The sequence below is a fragment of the Adiantum capillus-veneris genome, chromosome 10, assembly GCF_014529385.1.
Source record: "Adiantum capillus-veneris isolate H3 chromosome 10, ASM1452938v2, whole genome shotgun sequence".
Lineage (NCBI taxonomy): Eukaryota > Viridiplantae > Streptophyta > Polypodiopsida > Polypodiales > Pteridaceae > Adiantum > Adiantum capillus-veneris.
In genome coordinates this window covers 1,368,972-1,384,189 of record NC_140940.1, presented here as the reverse complement: position 1 = coordinate 1,384,189, position 15,218 = coordinate 1,368,972, and the positions used below count along the sequence as shown (strand labels likewise).

General features: G+C 45.5%; 1 protein-coding gene across 3 annotated transcripts in view; it reads left to right on the top strand.

Moving 5' to 3' along the window:
• The first annotated feature begins 1,237 nt into the window (after nt 1-1,237).
• LOC147448360 (Transducin/WD40 repeat-like superfamily protein) overlaps nt 1,238-15,218 on the top strand; it is a 162,824-nt gene continuing 148,843 nt past the window's right edge. Inside the window, exon 1 of one of the 3 annotated variants that reach the window (XM_086521001.1) lies at nt 1,238-1,593. In XM_086521001.1, coding sequence (XP_086377127.1) covers nt 1,420-1,593 — 174 coding nt within the window. In that variant the 5' untranslated portion in view covers nt 1,238-1,419. The remainder of the gene's footprint in view (nt 1,594-15,218) is intronic. The other 2 variants (XM_086521000.1, XM_086521002.1) reach the window with 2 other exon arrangements.

The window sequence follows — 15,218 nt, the reverse complement described above, 5'->3', positions numbered from 1 at the left end:
AAGATGCCTGTCTTCTTTAGAGTCGGTCTCTTCTTCAAGAAGTCCTTCTTCGCTTCCATGGAGGGGAAATGGAGGATGAGTGCCCTTTCTTTTGAGGTTTCTCCGTTGCTCCCACTTTTCTTATTGCCCACTCTACAAGCCCTTGTATGCGTCTGCTCGTTAACCCCCACCAGAGTCATGAGTTCTTTCACCTCTTCATCCACATTATCTTGGTCTCTGAGGCCACATATCCTTACGTGTAAGGCCCGTATATGTCTCCTTTGCTCCTCTTCTAGTGTCAAGTTAATGATGGTTGGTGTGGGGGCTATTTCCTTGCCCTTTCCTTTCTTGACAATCTCGATCCATTTTTCGGCCTTTTCTGCTTTTTGTTGAGTTTTTGTGATGACATCTACCCATGAGGTCGTCATTTCTTTTTGTTGCTCCTCACCTTCTTTGATGGCCCGCACTTGTTCTTTAATCATGTTAAGCTCTTCAATTACTGAGGGTTGAAGCTCCCCCTCTTCGAGGACATTTTGTGATCGCACCTCTGCAAGCTCTTTCTTGAGTAGTGCGATTTCCTTATCTTGGACCTTCACACGATCCTCAAGTGCATGTATCGTGTTTTCCTGTGATGACACGCACTCGTCGAGTGCGTTAATAGTACCTAGGAGATGGCGATTAATCTTGTTGATGGACTCGCTCATTTCTTCTTTGCATTTTTGAATGGCATCCTCCATAGGGTCATCTTTGCCATTTTGTTTCCTCATGATTGAAGGCCACAAAAAAAGGCGGAGGGGGGGGGGGGGGAGAGAGAGAGAGAGAGAGAGAGAGAGAGAGAGAGAGAGAGAGAGAGAGAGAGAGAGAGAGAGAGCATGTGTACATACATATTTATGGCATGCCAACTACATTCTAACCTTGTTGTCTTTCTCTTTAAATATAGTCATCTTAGAGGGCTCCCCCATACACCCTTTAAAGGGTGCTTCTCAATAAAGGGCCCTCCTTCGCTATGCATGCTAAAACTACTTGTAGCCTGTAAAAAGGCTTGACGAACTGTAAAACATCTTCGCAAAGGGATGTTTATTATTGTGGGGGGTGGTTGAAGCATCCCTTAGCAAAAAGGCGCTGCAAGCAGCCGGTCATAGCAGGTTGAACATGCTAGACTCTCTGCAGCTATGGGCTCTATGCAGGGATTTGCATGGCCTCCTAAAGACACCTTTTGAGGGCGTATGGGGGAGCCCCCTTAGAATATATATATGTCCCGACGAGGACCATCTCAATTCCAATTTGGCGTTCCTTTGACTTTTTGGCGACAATAAAAACCTGGGCCCTTCTTCACTTGAATTCGATGACGTCAATCGCCACGGAGCTCGCAGCTTGAGATCTGCAAGGCCCAGCAGAGAGTTAGCAGGGAATAAGAACGAAGACAGATAGAATTGAGGCATGAGGTGCCACTCAGTTCAAGCCCTGTGGGCCTCCACGCCCCCCGCTCACCATGTCGTTGCCATGGTGGCTGCCCACAATCCACCTTCTCTCTGGACAGGAGGCTCTTGCGGCGACATCATCGTCTGGAAGCTACCGTCTCGCCCTCCCGATGCTGACGATGCATCTAATCAGGTACATGCCTCCTCCAACGCAAAGCTTTTCAGCTGATTCTGTAATGGCAGTTATCTACTGGAACATAAATGCAAGGTTTGGCGTTCCCTTCGAGAGCACAACTGAAGGACATGTATTAACTTGCCAGGAATAATATATATATATACATATATATATATATATATATATATATATATATATATATATATACATATATATATATATATACATATATATATATATATACATATATATATATATATACATATATATATATATATACATATATATATATATATATACATATATATATATATATACATATATATATATATATACATATATATATATATACATATATATATATATATATATCTATATATATATATATATCTATCTATCTATCTATCTATCTATCTATATAGATAGATAGATAGAGAGAGAGAGAGAGAGAGAGAGAGAGAGAGAGAGAGAGAGAGAGAGAGAGAGAGAGAGAGAGAGAGAGAGAGAGAGAGAGAGAGAGAGAGAGATGATGATGAAGAAATGAAATGATATATTAATGTCTACAAAAGGCCAATTGACCTATGAGACCAACAAGTTACAAGCTGGTAAATCTAATACAAAGTTTGTGAGCTGAAAGAAAGACTAAAATTCTAAGCAAAATGTTGTAGTGAAAGTGAAAGTGGGGGAAATACTAGAGACTCTCTAGTCAATACAAAGGTACAAAATAACGAGGGATGCAAGAAACTTAAGCTGCTAAGAAGGGGATAATCCACCAGCTCCGAGTAAATCTAGCATCGGTTGGTGTTGGATCTCCTCGATATCCTCCATGGTCAAAACCCTTATTGGGTATCGCTCCAAAATAATCTCTGTAATCTTCGTCTATGCTGGGATGTCCTCCTTTGTAATCGTGGACATCTGGATCTCCCAAGGTCCATCTCACGGTCGATCAATGTGCCTCTAGTGGAGGTGGGATCCAAACTCTGCTGCAGAACCTGTCTGTCTAGTTGTCTAGTGGTAATGGTTGGCCTGAAATAGTCTGTAACCTGCCGCTGAGTCTGTCTCTATACGCCTCAACAAGTAATCTCTATGTCTCCTCAACTCAAGCAAGAACAGACCCAAGCATCTCTGATCCTGGTATCCCATAACTCTGGAAAGTGGTGCAGAATCCTCCCTGAATAAGCAATGGAATCACCCACGAATCTCATAGTATGCGGAGCAATGACATGTAATGCAGCTTCATCTCTGGCTCCCTATGGCATACACGACATATCCTGTCCTCAGTCGGAACTCCTCTATACTTGCCAGTCTCAATCTGGCCAATAGCACACCGCACCCCATATGATAAATGTGTATCCATATAGCTGGGCCTGACTACAAAGTGTTAGACTTACACCACTTTGCTGCTTCACAGGTCTAGGGCATACTTGTACGGCTAGTATGTCTCTGGGCTGGCTACCCATTGTCTATGTTGTACTTGGTCCGGCCGCCCGAGTTTGGGGCCGCCGCCCACTTTGTCCGGACGCCCACATATATTTCCATATATCATTTTTTTGTTGGGTCCTGGGGATTTTTATCAGGCCTTGCTCTACCTCCCCTTGGGCACCTATTTATGGGGGCTAGGGGGGTACTCACTTCCACATATCATCTCACAGCAGAGATCACACATCTGATCATTCTACGGGTCTTCTTGTTCTGGTAGTCAGTCATGGGGGGCTGATCGCCCCCTCTTCCCCTACACCAACATTTGTGTTCTCTCTCTCTCTCTCTCTCTCTCTCTCTCTCTCTCTCTCTCTATCTATCTATATATATATATATATATATCTCAGGCTTCCGCACACGCGCACTCTCACATGGTATCAGTAGCTTCAGGCTCTGCCTATTCTGATGCGCTACATCGCATTAGGTTCTTCTCCCAAGGGCTGGATCAACCAATATTTTTGCAACTGAAGCCAGATCTGCTAGCGTTTTTGCATCAGGCTGCTAGCGCTTCACTTCTGGGATCATTTCATCGCCGGAAACCTCCTCCGCTCAATCTTTGGTTTTTATCTTCATCTGCGTTTTTGGGTTTTCAGCCCATTTTCGGCGATTTTATTGGTCACTTTATGTTGTTGACACCTTCCACAAGTTGCTGGGCACCCATCAAGCCTTTGTTTTTTTAGCAAGCAGAAGGTTTTTGGTGCCAAAAAGTGTAGCAAAAAAAGGCTGCAAATTGACCTGCATTTTTGCAGCAGGAGAGCAACGCTCAGCTTCTGGACCCCGGATCTCACCACCACCTACCCGGATTTGCATCTGCTGCATTGTCGGTGAGTATCCTCTCCATCTTCATCAGATTTTAGCCATTACCCCTTGCTGTTTTTCTCTGTTTTCAGCCCACTTGAGGTTGTGCCAGGGATTCACCGTCCTTCCTACACCCTCTGCACGCTCCGGACCTTGCCGGGAGCGTACGAGTATGCTGAAAATCGCTGGACAGCAGCGTTTTAAACACCTCGCAATTGCAGAGGATGAAGTTACCTCTTGCCAGGACACAATCCGATGGTGGTCCGTGCGGTCTCTCAGTGACTGCTGCAGTACACGATATCTTCGACATGGGCTTGATCATCTACGGGCGTACGATCCTCGGGAGATCCAATCATTCCAGCCATCATTCGGCGGTTGCGCACTCGAGAGGGGGTGGTGACTTGTGGTTTGTTTTGGACACACCTATGCACTCATCAGAGAAGTTCACACGAGATATGGCCATGCTCATGGCATATGGGATCACGACATTCCCAGAGAACACACCACCATCTTTGGTGGACAGACACTTACCACTTGACCTTGACACGTCAGATCACTTGCTTACACATGAGCATCTACATGGACTTAGGGAGAGGATCTTGGATCTCTTCTTGGACAGGTTCATTGCTTGGATTTACAGACTGGAGTGGGACTTCTGTGCTTTGGACTCTCTTGGAGAGTTTACCCGCGAGATGCGGGAGATCAGGCATCATTACGTGACTACATTCGAAGTCACCCGGAGCTTGGTTTGGATGGTAGTGGAGTTGCTCTTCTACACTCCTGACCATTTGGATTGCTACCTTCAGAGTTGCTTATACTCACCCTCGGTAACCTTACAGCAGACTTACTGCCCGACCTGGGCAGTAGGCCACTCCCAGCGCATTCACATTGAGAACCACATCGAGATGCGGTTTGGTGGTGGTGTTGGCGCGGATTCTGTTTTGGTTGACACCGGAGGATTGGAGGTAGGAGATACAGGCAAGACGGCGCAGACACATTGGTCTGGCCTTTCCTCTTCTTAGAGATTATTCACAGCGCAGACTGCTCAGTTTGGCTTCCCTTCTTAATACATGATGATTACGCTGAAGACAGATTGGTCTGACCACACCTAGGCCCTTCACAGCGCAGACTGTTGAGTCTAGCTTTCCCCTCATCTTGGATTACCCTACCTATTGACAGGACACCATCTGGTGGTGGTCCGTGTGGTCTATCGGTGATTGTTGCAGCCTACGGAAGCTTCTACAGTGCAGACTGTTTAGTATGGCTTTCCTTGTTTCGGAGGAGTTTACGGCGCAGATTGCTACATCTGGCCTTCGTGGAGTTTTACACAGCTTAGCCACCTGGCCACACTGGGCTACAAGTTCATGCATTGATAGTCTTTCGGTCATTCTCATGACGGCTTCTTGGCTTCCCCATTTTCTCCAGACAGTTTGACTACATACACCACAGATCCTATTAGGCAGGACACTTGTAGGTCTATTGGCACTTCTTTCACGACAAGGAGTTGTTTTCACACACGTTTAGGACCTTCACTTAGTATCTTCACCTTGCATTAGCGGAGTATAGTAGTTTGCTACACTGCTCGTGACGACACTTTACCATGGAGATTTCTTGGCAGTCGTGACACCCCAGACTGCAGCTACACTCATGGAGCACGCCGGAGTATTGTCCTTCATTGGACATTGTAGCAGAGTCCAGACATCTTCATCATTTGCCTAACATCCTCGGCTTCACACGGTTTGTTCAGCATCAGGTGCTGAGAGGGGGTGTTAGACTTACACCACTCTGCTGCTTCACAGGTCTAGGGCATACTTGTACGGCTAGTATGTCTCCGGGTTGGCCACCCATAGTCTAGGTTGTACATGGTCCGACCGCCCGAGTTTGGGGCCGGCCGTCCACTTTGTCTGGGCGCCCACATATATTTCCATATATCATTTTTCTGTTGGGTCGTGGGGATTTTTATCAGGCCTTGCCCTACCTCCCTATGGGCACCTATTTATGGGGGCTAGGGGGGTACCCACTTCCACATATCATCTCATAGAGATTACACATCTGATCATTGTATGGGTCTTCTTGTTTTGGTAGTCATGGGGGGTTGATCGCCACCTCTTCCCCTACACCAGCGTTTGTGCTCTCTCTCTCTCTCTCTCTCTCTCTCTCTCTCTCTCTCTCTCTCTCTCTCTCTCTCTCTCTCTCTCCACACACGCGCACTCTCACACAAAGCCATCTGCCGCCGTGAGTTGGAGAAAATGTTCTTTGTAAAAAGCCATCTTCGTGCCCAACTCTTGAGTAGGCTCTTTGCAAGTCCTCCTGGTGGCCATTTGAATCAACTCATGGAAAATAAGTCTAGTATTGTCACGTGACACATCCAACCCTATGTGTCCGTGGACAAGCTACAACATGATCAGGGTTCAGTCAGTCTAGTCAGCCTAGATTAGAAGTGATCTGGCACCTTTGTGAGTCTATTCGTAGACCGTGCATGCCCAGTCACTTAGTGTAGATGCATATCCTCTGGTTGCACAGAGCATGATCATCAGTATTCCCTTCAGATTCCATCAGATTCCATCAGGGGAATTTTCCAGTGCATTTAGCCTATTTTACCTATTTTTGGCATTTTTCACTTATTAATTTAAGTGACTTTCCAACAAAAGTAGGTAGGGCAATTTGGGTAGGAAAATATATAAGCAAACTAGAGCTAGCACTATTTGGCAGAAGAGGCAATAGGAGCCAAGCTCAGCAGGCAACTTCTCAACAAGACCACTTGGCGGTACTTCCCTCCAAGCAAGAACCTCCCCTAGCGTTTTGCATCAGCCTTGCCATCGCCAAAAACTCCCTTTCCCTAGCGTTTTTGAAGAAGATCATTGCCACAGAAGACCCCAGTGCATAGCGTTATCAGCATCCTCACCACCGAAGCATAGCACCTAGCGTTTTTGCAGAGACACATTGGCCTAGCTTTTTTGACACCAGCAACATGGCGATTTTCAGCAGACACTTGCAGCGTTTTCAGCAATGAAAGACTTGCAAATTCAGCCCTAAAGAAGTAGCAGATTCAGCCCGGAAAGACCATCAGTTTTCAGCCTTAAGAAACCTCAGTTTTCAGCCCTAAACCTGCAGAATTTCAACGACAAAAGACCCACAGAAAAAGCCCCAAAAATCAGCGTTTTTGGACCCGCAACGGATTTCAGCCCATAGCGTTTTTGGACAGCAGATCAAAGATTGCAGATTTCAGCCCTAGTGTCGGCCTCGTCATCCCCGTCGTAGTCGTCGACATAGCCTAGACTTGCATCAGTCACATGCATTCAGTTTATACCAGATTGTGTAATCATAAGTAGACCACTCTCGCCGACGAGAGTGGGGCCTTCAGAGGAGGGTTTTACAACGTCTCTGGTGTCGTATTCTCTTCTCTCTCTCTCTCTCTCTCTCTCTCTCTCAGTCTCATACACTTGCACGCATAGCGTCCATTCACTTTGTTGGTGATCATAGCACTCTCTCATTAAGAACGGAAGGTTCTACGTTCCATAAGAACAAAAGGAACCTTGAGCACAGTTCGGAGCACTCATCTTGAGCAAAGCGCAAACATTCATTCCGCTGCACCTAACATTGGTATTAGAGCTTTGGCAGTGTTCTGTATCACTCAAGGAAAGAACCACAAGAATCACAAGAAATTTTTTTGCTTGTTGCGTTCGCAGGAACCCAATTTTGCTTGGGCGTGTAGATTCCTAATCGTGTTTTTGAAGGGTGACAGGAATCCCAGGAAAGAAGGGCTTGTCCAGCCTTCCCTTGTGTCTCTTTTCACTCATTGAGAGCGAACCGTGCACTTAGCGGCCGGCCAATCGACGTGAGGTGGGAAAAAGCAACCTTGGTGTGAGCGCAAGGCCGCCAAGGGGTGCGTCCACGGAAAGGAGTAGAACTCGGGTGAAGAGAAGATCCTTCTCAAACGCGGTTTGTAAGCGAAAGAAAACCTCAAGAACCTCAAGAACATGAAGGACCTCGACCCTCAAGCACCCAAGAACCCAAGACCCTCAAGAACCCAAGTTCCTCGTGAACTTAAGAACCAAAGATCATAGTGCATGGTCGTCACCCGAAGCGGAATGGATACTTCGCATACAGGTGATGAGCATGAGAGAGGCGACGAAGAATTTTCCCCACCAAGAGTTTTTTCCAACCCTCCCCCTTCGCCGTCTACGCCACAAAGTGTACCAAACCCTATGGAGGCAATGGTCAAGCAGATGATGGCCTTGATGGCCAAACAAGAAGAGACTCGCATGAACATGATGGCCCAACAACAAGAAGCGAATTGAATTGCGTTTTGTCACGTGACACATCCCACCCGTATATGTCCGTGGACAAGCTACACCATAGCAGGGTTCCCGTCAGTCAAGTCAGTTTAGATTAGCAGTGATCTGGCACTTTTGAGAGTCTATTCGTAGACTGTGCATGTCCAGTCACTTAGCATAGATGCATATCCTCCGGTTGCACACAACATGATCATCGGAATTCCCATCAGAATCCATTAGCATCAGTTAGGGGAATTTTCCAGTGCATTTAGCCTATTTTCCTATTTATTGGGATTTTCACTTATTTTTAAGTGACTTTCCTACAAAAGTAGGTAGGGCAATTTTGCTAAGTTAATATATAAGCAAACCCAAGTTAGCACTTTCTGGCAGAAGAGGCAGCAAGAGCACCTTGCTCAACAGGCAACTTCTCAACAAGACCAACCCCCGCGACTACTCTGGCGTTTTCTCCACAGAAGACCTAGCGTTTTTGCATCAGATCAGCCTTGACGATTTGTGCATAGTAGATCAGCCCCGGCGTCATCACGACACAGCAGATCAGCCTAGCGTTTTTGCATTTGTAGAACCCCGGCGACAGAAGGATCAATTTCAGCCCCTGGCGTTTTTGGATTTCAGCAGCAAATTAAGACCGGCATTATTCACCTAAAGTGTAGCAGATTCAGTCCGTAAAGACCTTCAGTTTTCAGCCCTAAGAAACCTCATTTTTCAGCCAAGAAAACGCAGCCAAAACAGTCATTTTCAGCCACCGAAACAGTCCCAGAATTCAGCGATTAGAAGATCTCAGATTTCAGCCATCGTCGTCGTCATCGTCATCGTCGTCGGCGTCACCGTCGTCGTCATCGGCATAGACCAAGTTGCATAGTCCATTGCATACGCATTGTACACCTTTGTGCAATCAAAGAATAGACCACTCTCGCCGACGAGAGTGGGGCCTTCGGAGGAGGGTTTTACAACCTCTCGGATGTCGTATCTCTTCTCTCTCCTTCTCTCAGTCTCATTCACTTGCACGCACAATATCCACTCACGTTGTTCGTGATCACAGCACTCTACAAGACGGAAAGCTCTCTCTTCCCTAAGAACTAAAAGGAACCTTGAGCAATAAAGATCACTAATCTTGAGAAAATACAACATTCATTCCGCTGCACCTTACACGTTTGCTCAACAAGAAGCAATTCGCATTGCTTTAGAACGCGAACGCGACGAACGAAAAGAAAGAAAAGAACAAAGAAAGGAGGAAGCGGCAGCACGAAGCGCAGCCTTGGAGGCCGAGCGTGAAGCTCAAAAGGTGGCCTTGGCGGCCGAGCGTGAAGCTCAAAGAGTGGCTTTGGAGATCGAGCGTGAGGCTCAAAGAGAACTACGCACTCAAGAATTGATTTGACAAGTACTTGCCTCGAAATCCGAACCAGCCAAAGATTGTGGGAGTTCCTCAAGTGGCGCAAGCCACGATGCGGATTCCAACCATCCAGTCACAGAGAAGTTGACTTTCAGTAAGTATGATGGTAAGATGGATGCTACGGTTATTCATTCTTGGTTGCATCAATTTAATGCTTATTTTGCGACAACTAAGAAGACAGGAAATAGCAAAGTTTTGACGGCAGCCATGTACCTTGCCGATGATGCCATAAATCGGTACCACGCATGGCAAGAGGCACAGTTAGCCGCGCACCTAGAGGAAGCCGACGAACTCACGCCCCATTCCTTCAATTGGGCTGATTTCCAAGACAAGCTCAAGACGTAGTGTATGCCACCTTAGTACCTCGCACGATTGAAGGACGATTTGCGCGCTCTCAAGCAAAATGGTATGCCGGTTATGTCTTTTTCAAGAGGCATTCCTTTATGGATTGGACGAGTATATTAAGTACGATGTCGAGGTGCTCGATCCAATCGATCTCAACAAGGCGGCAGCGATTGCTCTCGCATAGGAGATGAAGCACAACAAGGGAAAGCCTAAGGAGAACAAGACTTCCACAAGTACCTCGTAGACTTCTCAGAAGGGTAAGAACGGTAAGAATGGTAACTCTTCTAACCAATCTTCCAACAGTCTCTCAGAAAAGAATTCTTCCAATGAATCTAAGGGTAAGGCTAACACAATTGCTAAACCTAAGCTTACTCTAGATGAAAAGGTAGCACAAGGAATTGTGGGAGGATACATCACGTCGGAAAAGCAAAGCACTTATTCTAAGGAAGGTCGTTGTTTTCATTATCACATTAAGGGTCACATAAAAAGAACATGTCCTAAGCTTGAATTGAATGAATCTAAAGAATCCAAAGAACCCACTTCCTCTGTCAATGCAATTGATGATAACACGAGTGTGCCCCAAGTTTCTGTTGACCCTCTTATTGATGATTCTCTCATTAAATGTTATGGTCAGGTGTCGGGGCAGCGTTATGTCATATTGTTTGACCCAGGTAGTATGCATGATGTGATCAGTCCCTCTCTTGTTGAGAGAGCCCGCCTAGAAGTTAGTCAGAGATCTCCTATCGAGGTCTCTGACTTTGTTCCCGGTATGGACGCTCTCATCACGGAGGAGTGCCTTGATGTGTTGTTTGCAATTCAACAAGCTGTCTTCATTAGAAGATTTGTTGTCTCTCCTCTCTCAGGATGTGATATGATTTTGGGCATTCGATGGTTTCATGATGCTAACCCTCTCATTGATTGGGAGGCTAACACTTTCACTCTCAATGCCAAAAGTGATTCTCCCATTGTCATTCATGGAGAGGACATTGTTCATTCTCCATCTCTTATTGCTAATATGCAGGACAAGATTGAACGGATTCATGAGAAGGAGACTCTATCAGTCTCCTCTTTTTCTCCAAAGCATGACACAGAGGATTTGCATGATGATTTGATTGACAATGATCAGCATGATGATTTGGATGATAAAGACAAGCATGATGAGTTGCATGATCAAGATGTGATTGTTCACAAGGATGATGTGTTAGTTGATGTAAGGTGTAGGGGAATGAATGTTTGCGCTTTGCTCAAGATGAGTTCTCTGAACTGTGCTCAAGGTTCCTTTTGTTCTTATGGAAGGTAGAGCCTTTCGTTCTTAATGAGAGAATGCTATGATCACAAACAAAGTGAATGGACACTGTGCGTGAAAGTGTATGAGACTGAGAGATAGAGAGAGAAGAGAGATACGACACCAGAGACGTAAAACCCTCCTCCGAAGGCCCCACTCGTCGGCGAGAGTGGTCTACTTATGATTGCACAATCTGGTACAAATGGTATGCATGAGACTGATGCAAGTCTAGGCTATGTCGACGATGACGACGAAGTCGACCTAAGGGCTGAAATCTGCAATCTTGCCACTGCTGTCCAAAAACGCTATGGGCTGAAATCTGCGGTTGAGTCAAAAACGCTGATTCGGGGGCTCTTTTTTGTGGGTCTTTGACGCTGAAAATCTGCAGGTTTAGGGCTGAAAATTGAGGTTATTCATGGCTGAAAACTGAGGTGTTAGGTGGAGCGGAATGAATGTTTGTGCTTTGCTCCAGATGAGTGCTCCGAACTATGCTCAAGGGTTCCTTTTAGTTCTTATGGAAGGGAGGGCCTTCCGTTCATAATGGAAAGTGCTATGATCACAAACAAAGTGAATGGACACCGTGCGTGCGAGTGTATGAGACTGACAGATAGAGAGAGAAGAGAGATACGACACCAGAGACGTAAAACCCTCCTCCGAAGGCCCCACTCTCGTCAGCGAGAGTGGTCTACTTATTGATTGCACAAAGTGGTACAATGACGATGCAATGGACTGATGCAATCTGGGACTATGCCGATGACGACGACGGTGGTGACGACGACAACTTTAGGGCTGAAATCTGTTGTCTTCTATCTGCTGAAATTCGGGGCTGTTTCTGTGGCTGAAAATGACTGTGTTGGCTGCGTTTTTATGGGCTGAAAATGGGGATCTTCTGCAACCAACTAGGGCTGAATTTGCTATCGTGTGGATTGCTGGAAAACGCTGAACATCTGCGGCAATTATGGCTGAAAACCAAAACGCTGGGGGCTGATGGTAGCGTTAGTAAAAACGCTAGCAAGCTGGGATCATGGCGATGATGGGGAGGCTGAAAACGCTTGGGAATCTGGTACTGCTGATGGTATGCAAAAACACTATGCAATTTGCTGATGATGGCGATGATGCAAACTGGAAAATGCTGGGTATCTGTGGCGAGGATGGAGACCAAAAACGCCAAGGGTGCTGATGGGGAGAAGTTGCCTGTTGAGCGGGAAGCTCCTGCTGCCTCTTCTGCCAGAAAGTGCTAACTTGGGTTTGCTTATATATTAACTTAGCAAGATTGCCCTACCTACTTTTGTTGGAAAGTCACTAAAAAATAATAAGTGAAAAATACCAAAAATAGGAAAAATAGGCTAAATGCACTGGAAAATTCCCCCGAATGAGTCTGATAGATTCTGAAGGGAATACTGATGATCATGCTGTGTGCAACCGGAGGATATGCATCTACACTAAGTGACTGGGCATGCACGGTCTACGAATAGACTCACAAAAGTGCTAGATCACTTCTAAATCTAGACTGATTGGATTGACCTAACCCTGATCATGCTGTAGCTTGTCCACGGACACATAGGGTTGGATGTGTCACGTGACATCCCCTCCTTTTCAAAGTGAGATACTGGTACCGAACTGTATGGCGTCGAGGGAGATCGCCAACAGCATCCGGAATCTTGGAAGGGACTCTTCGCCGGCCCACTCTGATGTGTGGGTTGTGCGATACTTGAACTTCATAAAGGTCTGCAATGCATTCTTCTTTGGGCCGCGCCGAAAGCGACACAAAGTCTTCTGAGGCTTCTTCGATGCTTCAACTTCGTCGAGAGTCATGCTTCTTTCTCCTTCAAGAATCTCCATAGCTGAAAATTCCTGAAACCATTTCCAACACAAAACCATGAACATACCTATTCCATGTAAGGTGAGTGGAAAACATCTTGTTTTCCTCAAAGACTGTGCATGCAATGTAGATGAACCAATAGACGGAGTGCCAAACCGTTCACCACACATACGCAAACAATGAGATCGAATCTTTCTCGTATGATCTAAAGCAATCAGCTGTGGCAATTTACAAAGGAAATGCCCATGCTTGGTGCTTATACTTTCATGTGCTCTTTCTACAACTGTGTGATGCCAAGGAAGAGACATGGAATGTGACTTCCTTACATACATACCTTTCAACTTTTCATGAAAAATCCGCATACATTCGTGCTCATCCATGAAAGGGACGTGTTCAACATACAATATGTCATGCCTAGGAAAAGGGATCACATAACGATGCTGACTAAAATACAGGAAACGATCACGAATGGAACACTCGAACAATGCGTGCATATCAATCATGCGAACACATAATACTTCCTGTGAGGGTTCTTTGGACCTAGGCTCGAGAGCCAAGATCGGTTCTTCCTGAATGATCGAATCGTCTTGTGGGGGTTCTTTGGACCTCGACTCGAAAGCCAAGATCGGTTCTTCGTGATTGATCGAATCTACAACGAAGTTAGCTTCGCTAGAAAAAGCATCCACTAACACATCATCCTTGTGAACAATCATATCTTCCTTATGCAAATCATCGTGCTTGTCATTGGCATCCAAATCATCATGCTTATCATCATCATTCAATTCATCATGCTTGTGAGAAATCACATCTTGATCATGCAAATCATCATGCTTGTCTTTATCATCCAAATCATCATGCAAATCACTGTCGATCAAATCATCATGCTTCTCATAATCATGCAAATCCTGTGTAGCATGCTGTGGAGAAAAAGGGACCGAGAGAGTCTCCTTCTCTTGAATCCTTTCAATCTTGTCCTGCATAATAGCAATGAGAGATGGAGAATGAACAATGTCCTCTCCATGAATGACAATAGGAGAATCACTGTCGGCATTGAGAGTTATAGTGTTAGCCGAAAAATTCATGAGAGCGTCATTATCACGAAAGCATCGAATGCCCAAATCATATCACATCCTGAGAGAGGAGAAACAACAAATCTTATAGTGAAGGTAGTTTGTTGAATTGCAAACAACACATCAAGGCATTCCTCCGTGATGAGAGTGTCCATACCGGGACGAAATCCAGAGACCTCGATAGGAGATCTCGGACTAACTTCGAGGCGGGCTCTCACAACAAGAGAGGAACTAATCACATCATGCATACAACCTGGGTCAAACAATATGACAAAACGGTGACAACCATAACATTTAATGAGAGAATCATCAATGGGAGGGTCCTGAGAAACTTGGGGCACACTCGTGTTATCATTAATTGCATTGACAGAGGAAGTGGGTTCTGTGGATTCTTTAGATTCATTCGATTCAAGCTTAGGACATGTTCTTTATATGTGACTCTTAATGTGACAATGAAAACGACGACCTTCCTTAGAATAAGTGCTTTGCTCTTCCGATCTGATGTATCCTCCTACAATTTCTTGTGCTACCTTTTCATCTGGAGTAAGCTTAGGTTTAGCAATTGTGTTAGCCTTACCCTTAGATTCATTGGAAGAATTCTTTTCTGAGAGACTGTGGGAAGATTGGTTAGAAGAGTTACCATTCTTACTGTTCTTACCGTTCTGAGGGTTCTGAGAAGTCAGCAAGGTACTTGTGGAAGTCTTGTTCTCCTTAGGCTTTCCCTTGTTGTGCTTCATCTTCTGTCCGAGAGCAATCGCTACCGCCTTGTTGAGATCGATTGGATCGAGAACCTCGACATCGTACTTGATATACTCGTCCAATCCAAAGAGAAAAGCCTCTTTGCGCTCATCATCCGATTTTCGTAATTGAGTGCCTAGTTGCAAAACACCATTAGAAAAAGACATAACTGGCATACCATTTTGCTTGAGAGAGCGCCAATCGTCCTTTAATCGTGCAAGGTACTGAGGTAGCGTAAACCGCGCCTTGAGCTTGTCTTGGAAATCAGCCCAATTGAAGGAAAGGGACGTGAATCCGTCGGCTTCCTCTAGGTGCGCGGCTAGCTGTGCCTTTTGCCATGCGTGGTACCAATTGATGGCATCACCGGTAAGGTACATAGCTGCCGTCAAAACTTTGCTATTTCCTGTCTTCTTAGTTG